The sequence below is a fragment of the Hemitrygon akajei genome, chromosome 5 (assembly GCF_048418815.1).
Source record: "Hemitrygon akajei chromosome 5, sHemAka1.3, whole genome shotgun sequence".
Taxonomy (NCBI): domain Eukaryota; kingdom Metazoa; phylum Chordata; class Chondrichthyes; order Myliobatiformes; family Dasyatidae; genus Hemitrygon; species Hemitrygon akajei.
This window is the reverse complement of record NC_133128.1, coordinates 147,486,402-147,503,051: the sequence shown is the minus strand read 5'-3', so window position 1 is coordinate 147,503,051 and position 16,650 is coordinate 147,486,402. Positions and strand designations below refer to the sequence as shown.

Sequence of the window (16,650 nt, the reverse complement as noted above, 5' to 3'; positions counted from 1 at the left end):
GAGCTAGATCACATGGAGTATGAAGGAGTGCTTTCCAAGGTTGAGTGGAGCCCATGGGCAATGACAGTGGTCCCAGTAGCCAAGAAGGATGGGTCTGTCTGGATCTGTGGTGATCTTAAGATCACTATCAACCCAGTGATGAAAGGAGATCAATACCCTCTGCCCAGGACAGAGGATATCTTTGCAAACCCTTCTGGAGGACAACACTTCAGCAAAGTGGACCTAGCTGAGGACTACCTACAGAAGAAGATGGAAGAAGAGTCCAAGATGTTCCTCACCATAAACCCTCACAAAGGGCTTTATCACTATAATAGGTTTATTTTTAGAATAGCACGTGCACCAGCAATCTGATAGATGCAGGTGCTGCAATGCTACCTGGGCACTCAGTGATTCCTGCATGACATCATTGTTTCCAGCAAGCATGACAAGGAGCAGTTCCAAAGTCTCAAGACAGTGTTAAAAAGATTAGAAGATCCCAGTGCATGACATGACAAGTGCAAATTCTTTAAACCAAGCATCATTACTGTGGTTACACCGTTGACACACGAGGATTACATAAGTGTGCTGAGAAAATTCAAGCAGTGGTGGATGCCCCAATGTTAAAGGGCACATCACAGTTGCAGTCCTTTTTAGGAGTTGTCAGTTACTATGAAGATTCCTGGCAAAGCTGGTTACTGTGCTCCACCCATTGAATTTAATTACTACAGATCAGGAAAAAATAGCAATGAACAATACGGTGTGAGGTGACTTCCCAATAGGCGAAAGGAACAGTAACATCAGACACTGTGCTCAAATGTTATGATCCACATCGTCCAGTGAAGCTTGTCTGTGATGCCTTATGGTATAGGTGCAGTCATGTCACTTGTTATGAGCGATGGAAGTGAACGCCTCATTGCCTTTTCATCACATTCCCTTACCACTGCAGAGAAAAATTACACACCAATTGACAGAGAGGCCTTGAGTCTGATTTGGGGTGTAAAATGTTTCAACCAGTACTTTTATGGGAGAGAATTCACCCTCATTACTGATCATCAACCACTAGTGTCCATTTTCAATGCACAGAAGGACGCTGCACTAACAGCAGCAGCACGAATGCAGAGATGGGCCCTGTTCCTTGGAGGACACAATTACAAGATTGAATTCAAGAGGATGACTAATTATGGAAATGCTGATGGATTGTCCCATTTACCCTTGGAAGAGGAAGTACTGGAAAAATTTACAAAAGACGACATTCCTCTTGATGTGTTCTGCCTAATGTAAATTGAAAGTCGCCCTATAATGACAGAGGTGAAAACCAGAAAACACCCCACACTGTCTCATGTCTCTACATGGCAACTCAAAATGGCCAGAAAGAGCAGCAGAAATTCTACTTATCATTGTCCCCTCTCCTGAGCTCACTAGCTTTCAGGTCCTTCTCTGTAATAAATACAGATGATAAATATTCATTTAAAACCTTGCCCATTTTCTGCGGTTCCTCTATCACTTCTCATCTCCTTCTGATCTCCAATACAATATAATACAAATATTTGTCTTTTTGTACTATCAGAAGTTAACAGTTACTGTTAATATCAAAGGTACTGCACGAATTGAAATTATTGCTAGAGATGTGAGTCAACAATAAATATCAACTGCCAATCCTAATTCACTAACGGCAGATGGCTGCAGAGGCTTCTTTTCTCGAGATTATGAATGGAAATCATGAGCAATTATTGCTTGCTAATGCCAACCACAGGATATTCACGGGAGAATGCACTGTTGATTTACCAGAGAGATGAAATAATTAGAATATCAGTTGCCAGTGTTCAGCAGTCTGTGAACAACCTCTGGTACAATTTAATAAAATGCAGACAAAAAATTGAGGGAAAACATCCCAGCCAATTAGATGAATTCAATTGGCTCTGAAATTAAGTCACAATTGAATTTGGCATTTTTAAAATTCTTTGAGTTGGTGGGTATCAAAGTGGCTTCAGTGTTTATTTTTATTCATGTGACTCTTTAGGCAAGATGTTAAAAACTATATTTTCATTAGATTTATAAAGCCTTTTTTAATTTTATCTAGCAAAAGACAATAGGTTGCCTTGGGGCAGCTATCCAAAGTCTGTGTCTGTTGGTTGAGTCTCAGGTCAAACAATAAGTGATTATAATCTTAAATAAAAGTTGAAATTTTAAGCCTTAAATCTTTGGTGATGTGTTTGGCTTGTGGCCAAGATAAGCAATTGAATAAACTTTAGGGAAAACACTGGAGACAGTTGCTATACACAAACATACACAGAATTATTGCACCGTGAACTAAGAATGGCTAATTGAGAAAGTCATTTCAGGATACAGACATTAACAGGATAATGTTAAATATGGATACTAATGAAGAATTCCTTCAGATCAATCAAGATCATCTCAGCTGGAGAGTGGGCGAAATACTGGAAGTAGTCCAGATGTATTTAATTAGATTTCAGACAGTTTTCCTCACCCTCTTTTTTGCATTCATGTCAGATTGGAATTTTCCAAGGGGAATACATGTTCATTTGAAGCCAGAACTTGAAATGAAATCAAACAGTGAATGAGGGCAGCTTACATTAGAGTTACTAATATCTTGCTGTATTTTCCATAAGTGGGACTAGCTACCCATTGTATACACAATATAACTTCAAAACACAAAAGAAAATAATTTTTAAATCATTAAGTTTTTGTTAGAGCATGTTCCAGAGACAGAAGAATAAATAACCAGAAAATACAGAACTGAGGTGAAAATGCTTGAAAGATACTAGACATGTGTAACAGAAGACAAACTTTGCAAATAAAAATAACATGACATGAGTTGTAAAGAGTCTTTAAAAGTGAGTTTGCAGGTCATAGAATCAGTTCAGAGTAGTGGTTCAGGATGGTTGAATAGGTGGTTGAGGGGTTGAAGATTGATAACTGCTCCTGACCTTGGTGGTGTGGGACCTAAGGCTTCTGTACCTACTAACCAATAGCATAATGCAACCAGTTAGGATACACACCACTCTGTGCCTATAGAAGTTTGTCAAGGTTTTTGGTAGCATGCCCAATCTACACAAACTTCTCAGAATGTAGAAGGGATGTTGTGTCTTCTATGTATTGGCAGTTACATGCTTGTTCCAGGACAGATCATCTGAAATGTTAATGCCAAGGAACTTAAAACTATTGGATGTTTCAGATCGCATCCAAGATACCCTGCAGTGGGAGGAGGAGAACAATCAGAGGTCATGGTACATATTGGTACCAATGACATAGGTAGGAAAAGGGAAGAGGTCCTGAAAAAAGACTACAGGGAGTTAGGAAGGAAGTTGAGAAGCAGCACCACAAAGGTAGTGATCTCGGGATTACTGCCTGTGCCACGTGACAGTGAGAATAGGAATAGAATGAGGTGGAGGATAAATGCATGGCTGAAGGACTGGAGCAGGGGGGCAGGGATTCAGATTTCTGGATCATTGGTACCTCTTTTGGGGCAGGTGTGACCTGTACAAAAAGGATGGGTTGCACTTGAATCCCAGGGGTCCAATATCCTGGCAGGGAAGTTTGCTAAGGCTACTGGGGAGAGTTTGAACTAGAATTGTTGGGGGTGGGAACCGAACTGAAGAGACTGTGGAAAAGGAGATTGGCTCACAAATAGAGAAAGCTTGTAGACAGTGCGAGAGGGAGGATAGGCAGGTAATAGAGAAGGGATGCGCTCAGTTTGACAGTTTGAGATGTGTCTATTTTAACGCAAGGAGTGTTATGAACAAAGCAGATGAGATTAGAGTGTAGATTAGTACCTGGAGCTATGATGTGGTGGCCATTACAGAGACTTGGATGGCTTAAGGACAGGAATGGTTACTTCAAGTGCCGGGTTTTAGATGTTTCAGAAAGGACAGGGAAGGATGAAAAAGAGGTGGGGGCATGGCACTGTTGATCAGAGATAGAGTATTGGCTGCAGAAAAGGTGGATGCCATGGAGGGATTGTCTACTGAGTATCTGTGGGTGGAGGTTAGGAACAGGAAGAAGTCAATAATGTACTGGATGGAGCGGAGTTTGTTAGGTGTGTTCAGGAAGGTTTCTTGACACAATATGTAGATAAGCCTACGAGAGGAGAGGCTGTACTTGATTTGGTATTGGGAAATGAACCTGATCAGGTGTCAGATCTCTCAGTGGGAGAGCATTTTGAAGATAGTGATCATAATTCTATTACCTTTACAATGGCATTGGAGAGAGATAATTGGAGTAAGGCGAATTATGAGGCTATCAGGCAGGAAATTGGAAGCTTAAATTGAGAACAGATGTTCTCAGGGAAAAGTACGGAAGAAATGTGACAGATGTTCAGGGGATACTTGTGTAGAGTTCTGCATAGGTACGTTCCAATAAGAGAGGGAAGTTATGGTAGGGTACGGGAACCGTGGTGTACAAAGGCTGTAATAAATCTAGTCAAGAAGAAAAGAAAAGCTTCCAAAAGGTTTAGAGTGCTAGGTAATGTTAGAGATCCAGGAGATTATAAGGCTAACAGGAAGGAGCTTAGAAGGATGAACCACTGAAGAAGGAAATTAGGAGAGCCAGAAGGGGCCATGAAAAGGCCTTTGTGGGCAGGATTAAGGAAAACCCCAAGGCATTCTACAAATATGTGAAGAGCAAGAGGATAAGACGTGAACGAATAGGACCTATCAATTGTGACAGTGGGAAAGTGTGTATGGAACTGGAGGAAATAGCAGAGGTACTTAATGAATACTTTAATTCAGTATTCACTATGGAAAAGGATCTTGGTGATTGTAATGCTGACTTTCAGCAGACTGAAAAGCTTGAGCATGTAGATATTAAGAAAGAGGATGTGCTGGAGTTTTTGGAAAGCATCAAATTGGATAAGTCGCCGGGACTGGATGAGATGTAACCCAGGCTACTGTGGGAAGGGAGGGAGGAGATTGCTGAGCCTCTGGCGATGATCTTTGCATCATCAATGGGGATGGGAGAGGTTCCCGAGGATTGGAGGGTTCATTCCTTTATTCAAAAAAGGGAGTAGGCATAGCCCAGGAAATTATAGACCAGTGAGTCTTACTTCAGTGGTTGATAAGTTGATGTAGAAGATCCTGAGAGGCAGGATTTATGAACATTTGGAGAGGTATAATATGATTAGGAATAGTCAGCACCGCTTTGTCAAGGGCAGGTCATGCCTTACGAGCCTGATGGAATGTTTTGAGGATGTGACTAAAGACAGTGAAGGAAGAGCAGTAGTTGTATTGTATATAGATTTCAGCAAGGCATTTGATAAGGTATCTCATGCAAGGCTTATTGGAAAAATAAGGAGGCATAGGATCCAAGGGGACATTGCTTTGTGGATCCAGAACTGCTTTGCCCACAGAAGGCAAAGAGTGGTTGTAGACGGGTCATCTTCTGCATGGAGTTTGGTGACCAGTGGTGTTCCTCAGGATTCTGTTCTGCGATCCTTACTCTTCGTGATTTTTATAAATGACCTGGATGACCTTTATGAAATGACCTTTATAAGTGGAGGGATGGAGGTATGTTTGCTGGTAACACAAAGGTTGGAGGTGTTGTGGATAGTGTGGAGGGCTGTCAGAGGTTACAGCGGGATAATAATAGGATAAAAAAACTGGGCTGAGAAGAGGCAGATGGAGTTCAACCCAGATAAGTGTGAAGTGGTTCATTTTGGTAGGTCAAATATGATGACAATATATATCAATAATGGTAAGACTCCTGGCAGTGTGGAGGATCAAAGGGATCTTGGGGTTTGAATCTAAAGGACGCTCAAAGCAGCTGCACAAGTTGACTCTGTGGTTACGAAGGTGTACGGTGTATTGGCCTTCATCAATCGTGGAATTGAATTTAGGAGCTGAGAGGTAATTTTGCAGTTCTATAAGACTCTGGTCAGACCCCACTTGGAGTACTGTGCTCAGTTCTGGTCACCTCACTACAGGAAGGATGTGGAAGTCATAGAAAGGGTGCAGAGGAGATTTACAAGGATGTCACCTGGATTGGAGAGAATGCCTTATGAAAACAGGTTGAGTGAACTTGGCATTTTCTCCTTGGAGCGACAGAGGATGAAAGGTGACCTGATAGAGGTGTATAAGATGATGAGAGGTATTGAACGCATGGATAGTCAGAGGCTTTTTCCCAGGGCTGAAATAGTTGCCATAAGGGGACACAGGTTTAAGGTGCTGGGAAGTAGATACAGAGGAGATGTCAGGGGTAAGTTTTTTACTCAGAGAGTGGTGAGTGCGTGGAATGGGCTGCTGGCAATGCTGGTGGAGGCGGATACGATAGGGTCTTTTAAGAGACTTTTGGATAGGTACATGGAGCTTAGAAAAATAGAGGGCTATTGGTAAGCCTGGTAATTTCTAAGGTAGGGACATGTTCGGCACAACTTTGTGGGTCAAAGGGCCTGTATTGTGCTGTAGGTTTTCTATGTTTCTACTGACCTGTTCCACCTCCATCCTTCTAATGCAAACTGGCTCATGGATCTCTGGCTTCTTCCTCCTGTAATCGATACTCAGGTCTATGGTTTTGTCGTTGTTGTTGTGGCACCACTCAACCTGATTTCCAATCTCCCTCCTATCTGCTGATTCTTTACCACCTTTGATCTGGCCAACAACTGTGGTGTTGTCCACATTACAACTGCACATTGGAGCTGCACTCTGCCACACCGTCATAGGTACAGAGTGAGTAGAGTGTAGGGTCAACAGCACAGCCTTGCAGTGCACCTCTGCTGGATGTGAGGGTAGAGTATGAGGTGTTGTTCCCTATATGTACTACCTCCCAGTGAGAAATAGAGGGACCAGTTGCATTGGGAGGTACTGAGGCCCAAATTTTGGAGCTTAGTGATGAGTTTGAGGGAACTATAATGTTGAATGCTGAGCTGTAGTCGATGAGGAGCATTCTGACTGAAGTATCTTCATTGCCCAGGTGTTTCAGAGCTGAGCGAAGAGGCAATGAAATAGAACCTGCTGCTGACCTGTTATGTCATTAGGCAAATTGGAGCAGCTCCAAATTATTCCTCATGCAGGAGATGATACACTTCCTGATCAACGTCTCACAGCACTTCATCCTGGTAGATGTAAGTGATACTGTGATAGTCTAGTTTTACTGGACTAGTCATTGAGGCAGGAACCGCATTCTTTTTGGGCAGCAGTGTGGTTGATGCCGGTTTGAAGCAGCTGGGAAACTCAGACTTCCGAAGCAAGAGGTTAAGTATGTCAGTAAACCAGCTGGTTAGCAAGGGTCTTCAGTACTTGGCTAGGTACACTGGCTGGGCCAGATGGTTTTCAAGGATTCATCCTCCTGAAGGGTGCTCTTACTTCAGCCTCAGAGACTGAAATCAAGCAGTGTTGGGAGCTGTGGAAGTTTATGAAGGTGTCTCTATGTTCTGTCATTCAAAGTGACTTCAAATTAATAGAACGGTAGAAATGGCAGATTTTAATTAACTCAGTATTAGGGAGATATTTTTTTTTAAAAAAAATCATTTACAATGGCTTGGATTTTACAATCTACTCAACTTTTTTTTCTCTCCAGTCTTACCACAGGGTGTCGGCCCAAAACGCCGACAGTCTCTTTTCCATAGATGCTTCCTGGCCTGCTGAGATCCCCCATCATTTCGTGTGTTTTGCTTGGAATTCCAGCAACTGCAGATTTTCTCTTGTTTGTGATAGCTTTACAATGGCTTGTTCTTTAATGTTCTTAAAAGCCGTTCCAATAACTTGCTAATATCGAATCAGAATCAGGATTACTATTACTGACATATGTCATGAAATTTGTACATTGCATTACATAAAGAATCACTCATAATTGTGGTAAGTGATGAGCAGTGGATGAAGCAAGCATCCTTGAAGTGTGCTGTGTGGAATGTTAGCGAGGAGGAGATTATAAAAAAATTTAAAAATCTTTTCAAAGTTTTTTTTAGAATGTTGCCAAAAGCTGGTTAACTTAAAACTAGCTTTCAAATCCTTTCCATGGGTTACTAAAGTAAAAAAAAATAGTGGAAAAGGTCTCACAATCATTTGTAAGATTAGCTTAGAAATATATTTTTTTCCTTTTGTCTTTTTATTTAAATAAACTAGTTAAAAGGATTTCAGGCTTTCAATTTTCAAGATTTGTTTAATTCAAATGGTTTAGTAATCCTTTGAATCCGTTAAAGTGGCTGAAAAATCTCAAAGTTCAACATAAATTTATTATCAAAGTATGTATGTGTTACTATATAAACTTTGAGATTTATTTTGTTTTGGGCATACTCAATATATCCATAATAGAATAATAACCACAATAAGATCAATGAAAGTCCACACCAACATGGGTGTTCAACGAAAGTGCACAAGACAAAAATTATGCAAGTACAAAACTAAAGAAAGAAATAACAATAATAAATAAACTATTGATAAATTTCAATAAGATGAGAGGAAGTGTCCTTGAAAGTGTGTCTGTTGTTTGTGGGAACACTTCAATGATGGAGCAAGTGAAGGTGAGTGAAGTTATCCCTTTTGGTTCAAGAGCCTGATTTCTGAGGTTGAAAATGACCTTGAATCTGGTGGTGTGAGTCCTGAGGCTCCTATACATTATCCTGATGGCAACAGTGAGAAAAAGAGACCATTTCTTGGGTGGTGGGTGTCCGTGATGATGGATGCTTATTTCCTACAATAATGTTTCATATAGATGTGTTCAATGGTGGAGAGGGCTTTACCTATGACAGACTGGACCATATCCATTACTTTTTGTAGGATTTTCATTTTAAGAGCATTGGTGTTTCCATACCAGGTTGCTATGCAACCAGTCAATATACTTTCTTTTACATATCTATAGAAGCTTGTCAAAGTTTTATATGTCAGGCCAAATCTTCACAAACACCTAAGGAAGTACAGGCACAGCCATGCTTTCTTTGTAATTGTACTTACGTGCTGGGCCCAGGACAGGCCCTCCAAAATAATAACACTGAGGAATTTAAAGTTCTTGACCTTCTCCATCTCTGATTCTCTGATGAGGACCGGATCATAGACCTCTGTTTTCCTCCTCCTGATGCCGATAATCAGCCAGATTCTCCACCTCCCTCCGATATGCTGATCCAACACCACCTTTGATCAGCCTATGACAGGGGTGTCATCAATAAACTTGAATCTTATTGTTAAGTCAGCAAAGTCTGTCTTCACTAACACAGGTGGTGTTTGGAAAGACAGGTGTGTGATTAGTTTGGGATGTCTTTACACTGCAACGCATCTTTCATTTACCATTCATATTTTCTAAATATTTGCAATCAGATTATGGGTTTCTACACTGTCTGGGCATTCCAATGTGCACTTGTTTTAAAACAAACTTCTGGTATTTGTTTCTGTGCAGATATTCATTCTGATTCCATTTTATCTTTATGCAGCCAGGAAAAGGGATATTGTTTTCCTCATTGATGGCACACGTGGAATGGGAAGATCATTTTATTTCGTCCGTAACTTCATTTCAAAAATAATTTACAATCTCAACATTGAATCAGGTGAAGATCAGGTTGCTGTAGTTCAATACGGTTTCAATTCAAGACTTGAATTTGGCCTCAATGTTCATTCAACAAGAAATATGCTTTTGAATGTAATAAAAACCCTGCGATATAAAATGGGAGGACCCCTTAACACGGGTGCAGCACTGGACTTTGTCACAAGGAACCTCTTCATCCCGGCTGCGGGCAGCAGAAGAGATGCTGGAGCTGCACAAATCCTGGTGCTCATCACTGCTGGGAGATCCAATGATGATGTTGGTCCGGCAGCGGAGGCAGTGAGGCAGGCTGGTATTGAGCTCATTGTTATTGGAGCCAAGAGTGCAATCATGTCGGAGCTGCAACAGATCACTTCTGACCCAGATTCTGCTTTCAAATTGAATGAATTTCGAGAACTGCCATCTATTCAACAACAACTCCTTTCTAAGTTTCAAGCAATAGCAGTGATAGAGGAACCAATTCCTCCTACTGAAGGTAAAAATCTTTAATAGATTTACCCAAAATTACCCATGATGTACACAAAACAAAGAGGCATGTAACAAGTTCAAGTCCTAAAATGGGCTTAAATATTTGGAGATCTTTTTTTAAATGTAGTTTCTTTATGTGTTTAAATTTACTAGCTATCATGGTCTGATTTGAATCATACTAAATTCCTTAGCCTTGGTCTCTACTTAAATGAGAACAGAGCTGCTCTGCTTCTAGCCCATATATATCCCACCATTAATTTGCTTCCTTTCTTCCAAGAGGATGTGCTTTCTAAGGACAATGACCTGGATACTTACATGAATGGTTGAAATAAGTGTCTAGAGTTATTCTTCAGTGTCACTTTCCTTTACTTACTCCATATTCCTTGAAGCCATTGCAACATTGAACTGTACTATGTGATGTAAGGAATGTGAGATTAAAAGAAATTAGTTGAGATTATTGCAAAGTTACTTGAATCCAATGGCCAGGGGAGACTAATTTCACAGTAACTTTATTCTCAAGCCTTGATGAAGCTCCTTCTGTCGTGAGTATACAAATAGGTTATGATCAAGACTGCAGCAGTTCTCTTGCCTCAGAAACCTTTGTGGCCACTTTAAGCCAATCAGATTGGATATCAGTACCTTAACCCTCAATTTCCCATGTCCAAAACTCCATCTCAATTTTCAAATCTATGATTTTGTCAGACTTTCTGAAAACAGAACTATCACCAAATTCGTTAACATTCCAGAAAGCTTCAGGGAATGCAGAAAGTTCTTGCAAATATGATAACCAATGTGGGTTTAGGTTGATTGATCGTTTTAGGGCCATATTTCATTCAATTGTTGTGAATGTTTAGGGCAATATTTGATACTATCTAATATTTAATTAATCATCTATATCCGTGGTAATTCCTAGAAATACCAGTATTCATTTTCTTCGGTTTACTGAACACAATGCACAAGATTTTTTTTAACATCAGGAAAGCTTTACTAATCTCAACACATAAGAGAGGCAAAAGGTGCATCCAGCTGCAGCTCCTGACAAACCGTGTTAGGGAACTGGAGCTGGAACTGGATGAACTTCGGATCATTTGGGAGGCAGAGGCAGAAATAGACAGGAGTTTCAGGGAGATAGTCACCCCTAGGAGTCAGGAGACAAGTAGTTGGGTGACTGTCAGGAGAGGGAAGGAGAATAGACAGGAAGAGCAGAGCACCCCTGTGGCCTTTCCCATCAACAATAAGTATACCGTTTTGGATACTGTTGGTGGGGACGACCTACCAGGGACAAGTTGCAGTGGTTGCGTCTCTGGCACCAAGACTGGGCCCTCAGCTCAGAAGGGAAGGAGGGAAAAGAGGAGAGCAGTAGTGATAGGGGATTCGATAGTTAGGGAGACAGACAGGAGGTTCTGTGGAAGAGATCAAGAATCCTGGATGGTCTGTTGCCTCCCTGGAGCCAGGGTCCGCAATATCTCGGATTGAGTTCTCAGTATTCTCAAGAGGAAGGGTGAGCAGCCAGATGTCGTGGCCCATGTAGGGACCAATGATGTGGGTAGGAAGAGTGAGGAGGTCCTGAAAGGTGAGTTTAGGGAGCTAGGTGCCAAGTTAAAGGACAGGACCTCCAGGATAGCAATCTCAGGATTGCTACCAGTGCCACGTGCAGGTGGGTTTAGAAATAGTAAGATAGTGCAGATCAACATGTGGCTGAAGACATGGTGCAGGAGGGAGGGCTTCAGATTTATAGATAATTGGGCAGTTTTCCAGGGAAGGTGAGACCTGTTCCGGCGAGACAGTTTACATCTGAACTGGAGGGGGACAAATATTCTTGCAGGTAGGTTTGCTAGAGAGGCTCCAGTGGATTTAAACTAGATATGAGGGGGGAGGGGAACCAGAGTGTAGGAACAGATGTATGGGAGAAGGAAGAAAAAGAAGACAGTAAAGTTCTTTGTACTGTTAGAGATAAAAAGAGAGGAAGATGTGGAGAATTTCTTAAATGCATCTGTTTTAATGCTAGGAGCATTGTAAGAAAGGTGGATGAGCTTAGAGCATGGATTGATACCTGGAAATATGATGTTGTAGCTATTAGTGAAACATGGTTGCAGGAGGGGTGTGATTGGCAACTAAATATTCCTGGATTTCGTTACATCAGGTGTGATAGAATCGGAGGGACAAGAGGGGGAGGTGTTGCGTTGCTTGTTAGAGAAAATATTACAGCAGTGCTCTGGCAGGATAGATTAGAGGGCTTGTCTAGGGAGACTATTTGGGTGGAATTGAGGAATGGGAAAGGTGTAGTAACACATATAGGGGTGTATTATAAACCACCTAATGAGGAGCGAGTATTGGAGGAGCAAATTTGCAAGGAGATAGCAGATATTTGTAATAAGGACAGGGTGGTAATTGTGTGAGATTTTAATTTTCCACACATAGACTGGGAAGCCCATACTGTAAAAGAGATGGATTGTTTGGAGTTTGTAAAATGTGTGCAGGATAGTTTTTTGCAGCAATACATAAAGGTACCAACTAGAGAAGGGGCAGTGTTGGATCTCCTATTAGGGAATAAAATAGGTCAGGTGACGGAGGTATGTGATCATTTTGGGTTCAGTGATCACAATGCCATTAGTTTCAATATAATTATGGAGAAGGATAGGACTGGACCCAGGGTTAAGATTTTTGATTGGAGAAAGGCTAACTTTGAGGAGATGTGAAAGGATTTAGAAGGAGTGGATTGAGACAGTTTGTTTTATGGGAAGGATGTAATAGAGAAATGGAGGTCATTTAAAGGTGAAATTTTGAGGGTACAGAATCTTTATGTTCCTGTTTGATTGAAAGGTAAGGTTAAAAGTTTGAGAGAGCCATGGTTTTCAAGGGATATTGGAAACTTGGTTAGGAAAAAGAGAGATATCTACAATAAATATAGGCAGCATGGAGTAAATGAGGTGCTCGAGGAATATAAAGAATGTAAGAAGAATCTTAAGAAAGAAATTAGAAAAGCTGAAAGAAGATATGAGGTTGCTTTGGCAAGTAAGGTGAAAATAAATCCAAAGGGTTTCTACAGTTATATTAATAGTAAAATGATAGTGAGGGATAAAATTGGCCCCTTAGAGAATCAGAGTGGACAGCTATGTGGGGAGCCGAAAGAGATGGGGGAGATTTTGAACAATTTCTTTTCTCCAGTATTCACTAAGGAGAAGGATATTGAATTGGGCAAGGTAAGGGAAACAAGTAGGGAAGTTATGGAAACCATGACGATTAAAGAGGAGGAAGTACTGGTGCTTTTAAGGAATATAAAAGTGGATAAATCTCCGGATCCTGACAGGATATTCCCTAGGACCTTGAGGGAAGTTAGTGTAGAAATAACAGGGGCTCTGCCAGAAATATTTCAAATGTCATTAGAAATGAGGATGGTGCCGGAGGATTGGCGTATTGCTCATGTGGTTCCATTGTTTAAAATGGGTTCCAAGAGTAAACCTAACAATTATAGGCCTGTCAGTTTGACATCAGTGGTGGCTGGATAGACAGGGTTTGATTAGGAACAGTCAGCATGGATTTGTACGTGGAAGGTCATGTTTGACAAATCTTATTGAATTTTTTGAAGAGGTTACGTGGAAAGCTGACAAGGGTAAAGCAGTGGATGTTGTCTATATGGACTTCAGTAAGGCCTTTGACAAGGTTCCGCACAGAAGGTTAGTTAGGAAGGTTCAATCGTTCGGTATTAATATTGAAGTAGTAAAATGGATTCAACAGTGGCTGGATGGGAGATGCCAGAGAGTAATGGTGGATAACTGTTTGTCAGGTTGGAGGCTGGTGACTAGTGGTGTGCCTCAGGGATCTGTACTGGGTCCAACGTTGTTTGTCATATACATTAATGATCTGGATGATAGGGCGGTAAATTGGATTAGTAAGTATGCAGATGATACTAAGATAGGAGGCATTGTGGATAATGAAGTAGGTTTTCAAAGCTTGCAGAGAGATTTAGGCCAGTTAGAAGAGTGGGCTGAAAGATGGGAGATGGAGTTTGATGCTGATAAGTGTGAGGTGCTACAGTTTGGTAGGAATAATCCAAATAGGACATACATGGTAAATGGTAGGGCATTGATGAATGCAGTAGAACAGAGTGATCTAGGAATAATGGTGCATAGTTCCGTGAAGGTGGAATCTCATGTGGATAGTGTGGTGAAGAAAGCTTTTGGTATGCTGGCCTTTATAAATCAGAGCATTGAGTATAGGAGTTGGGATGTAATGTTAAAATTGTACAAGGCATTGGTAAGGCTGAATTTGGAGTATTGTGTACAGTTCTGGTCACTGAATTTTAGGAAAGATGTCAACAAAATAGAGAGAATACAAAGATTTACTAGAATGTTACCTGGGTTTCGGCACCTAAGTTACAGGGAAAGATTGAACAAGTTAGGTCTTTATTTTTTGGAGCGTAGAAGGTTGAGGGGGGACTTGACAGAGGTATTTAAAATTATGAGGGGGATAGATAGAGTTGACGTGGATAGGCTTTTTCCATTGAGAGTAGGGGAGATTCAAACAAGAGAACATGAGTTGAGAGTTAGGGGGCAAAAGTTTAAGGGTAACACAAGGGGGAATTTCTTTACTCAGAGAGTGGTAGCTGTGTGGAAAGAGCTTCCAGTAGAAGTGGTAGAGGCAGGTTCAGTATTGTCATTTAAAGTAAAATTGGATAGGTATATAGACAGGAAAAGAATGGAGGGTTATGGGTTGAGTGCGGGCCAGTGGGACTAGGTGAGAGCAAATGTTCGACATGGACTAGAAGGGCCGAGATGGCTTGTTTCCATGCTGTAATTGTTATATGGTTATATGATTATTTTGCATCAGAAAATGTTGGGTTCTTTAGATAATCAGCTAGAAATCTTGCATGCAAAGTTCTTTCCCATGCTGTCGTGTTTGACAGCCCTGTGTAGAGCATTTGGTCTATGGTCTTCAGCATTAAATGTACATTGCTAACAATTGAAGAGACATCAGATGGATGTGCAAAGTTAGCCTTGATACCTTGAATCCTATCATAAGATAATAAATTATGGATAACTTCTTTTTATGCATTTAATTATCTGAGTCACTAGGGTCGATTAAGATATGCTTGGTCTCACACTTTTTCAAACTTTTATGACCTCTGCTCACTTTATATAACCTGGTGTGTTTTTATATTTTTTCTAGTTACAACTGCAGCTGAAATCCAGAGAGACATTGTGCTTCTGATTGACGAATCCGATTATGTTGGAAATTCAAATCTACAATTCGTCCGTAATTTTGTTTCAGCAATAATCAATAGCTTTGAAATTGGGGGAGATAGAGTACGAGTTAGTCTGGTGCTATACAGCGATGTTGCAGAAACTGAATTTTATCTGAACACCTACTCAAAAAGAGATGAACTTCTGTCTCTACTGAGATCTCTCAGCTTTAAAGGTGGTAAGATTCTTAACACTGGGAAGGCATTGGACTTTGTCCTCAAAGCTCACTTTGTCAGATCTACAGGCAGTAGAAAAGAAGAAGGTGTTCCCCAGTTCTTGGTGCTCATCACCGGTGGAAGGTCTGGAGATGATATCAGAAGAGCTGCAGATACACTGAAGCAGAGCGCTGTAATAACCTTTGCTGTTGGAGCCGGGTCTGCAGATACTACTCAACTGCAGCAGATAGCTTTTAAACCCGACCTGGCCTTCAAAGTGAGGGATTTCTATTCTTTGCCAAGCATACAGACACAGGTGATAACATTATTACAAAGGCTGCATGTTCAAATGATGCCTATTGAAGAGACAATAGTGCCTGATGAAGTACCACTGGTCACTGCTACCAAAGGTAATTGAGCTGTAATCATTTCCTTCATTATGGCTTTGAAATAATGTTAAAATTACCTTTATTTCATTTGGGTTGATCAGGAAAATCTTTTGATACACTGTAGCTCCATCACTCTGACTCTATCTCGTTATCAATCACGTCGGTGCAAATTCTTGTGATGATCTATAGCTAGGAAGCCCTTAACAGTGTTGTTCTGTGGAGGGATCTTGAGGTCCAAATCCATAGCTCCCTAAAAGCGATGCAGAGGTTGATAGTGTGGTTAGACATGTGGTGTGCTTGCCTTTATTAGTTGGGGCATTGAGTTAAGGAATCAGGAAACAATCTCGCATTTTTATAAACTTTGGTTAGGCTGCATCTAGAGTATTGCATTCAATACTGGTATTCCGATCATGGGAAGGGTGTGGAGGCTTTGGAGAATTTGAAAGGTGCAGAAGTAGTTTCCCAGGATGCTGCATGGATTAGAAGGCTGGTACTATAAGAGGACATTGGACAAACTTGTGTTGTTTTCTCTGGAGTGGTAAAGGTTGAGAGGACCCTTACAAGAAATTTATAAGATTGTGTGAGAAATAGATAGTTGATACCTCTTTCCCAGGACTGACGTCTCTACAGCTAGAGGGTGTGTATTTAAATTGAAGGGGTAAGTTCAAAGGAGATGTGTGGGGGAAACTTTTAATTCAGAGTGGTGTGTACCTGGAATATGCTGCCTGGAATGGTATTGGAGGCGGACACGATAGAGGCATTTCAGAAGCTCTTAGGTAGGCACAAGAAAGTGCAGAGAATGGAAAGATATAGATAGTGTGTAGGCAGAAGGGATTAGCTTAGTTAGGCATTTAAGCTTTGTGTAATTTATTCAGCACAACATTGTGGGCTGAAGGGCCCAATGCTGAGCTCGTCTATGTTTTACATTCT

At 41.0% G+C, this 16,650-nt stretch overlaps 1 protein-coding gene across 2 annotated transcripts in view; it reads left to right on the top strand.

Moving 5' to 3' along the window:
* The window catches only part of LOC140728285 (uncharacterized), a 142,331-nt gene that overhangs the window by 20,216 nt on the left and 105,465 nt on the right, over window positions 1-16,650 (top strand). For both annotated transcript variants that reach the window (XM_073046786.1, XM_073046785.1), the window contains exons 3-4: window positions 9,356-9,940; window positions 15,103-15,741. In XM_073046786.1, coding sequence (XP_072902887.1) covers window positions 9,356-9,940; window positions 15,103-15,741 — 1,224 coding nt within the window. The remainder of the gene's footprint in view (window positions 1-9,355; window positions 9,941-15,102; window positions 15,742-16,650) is intronic.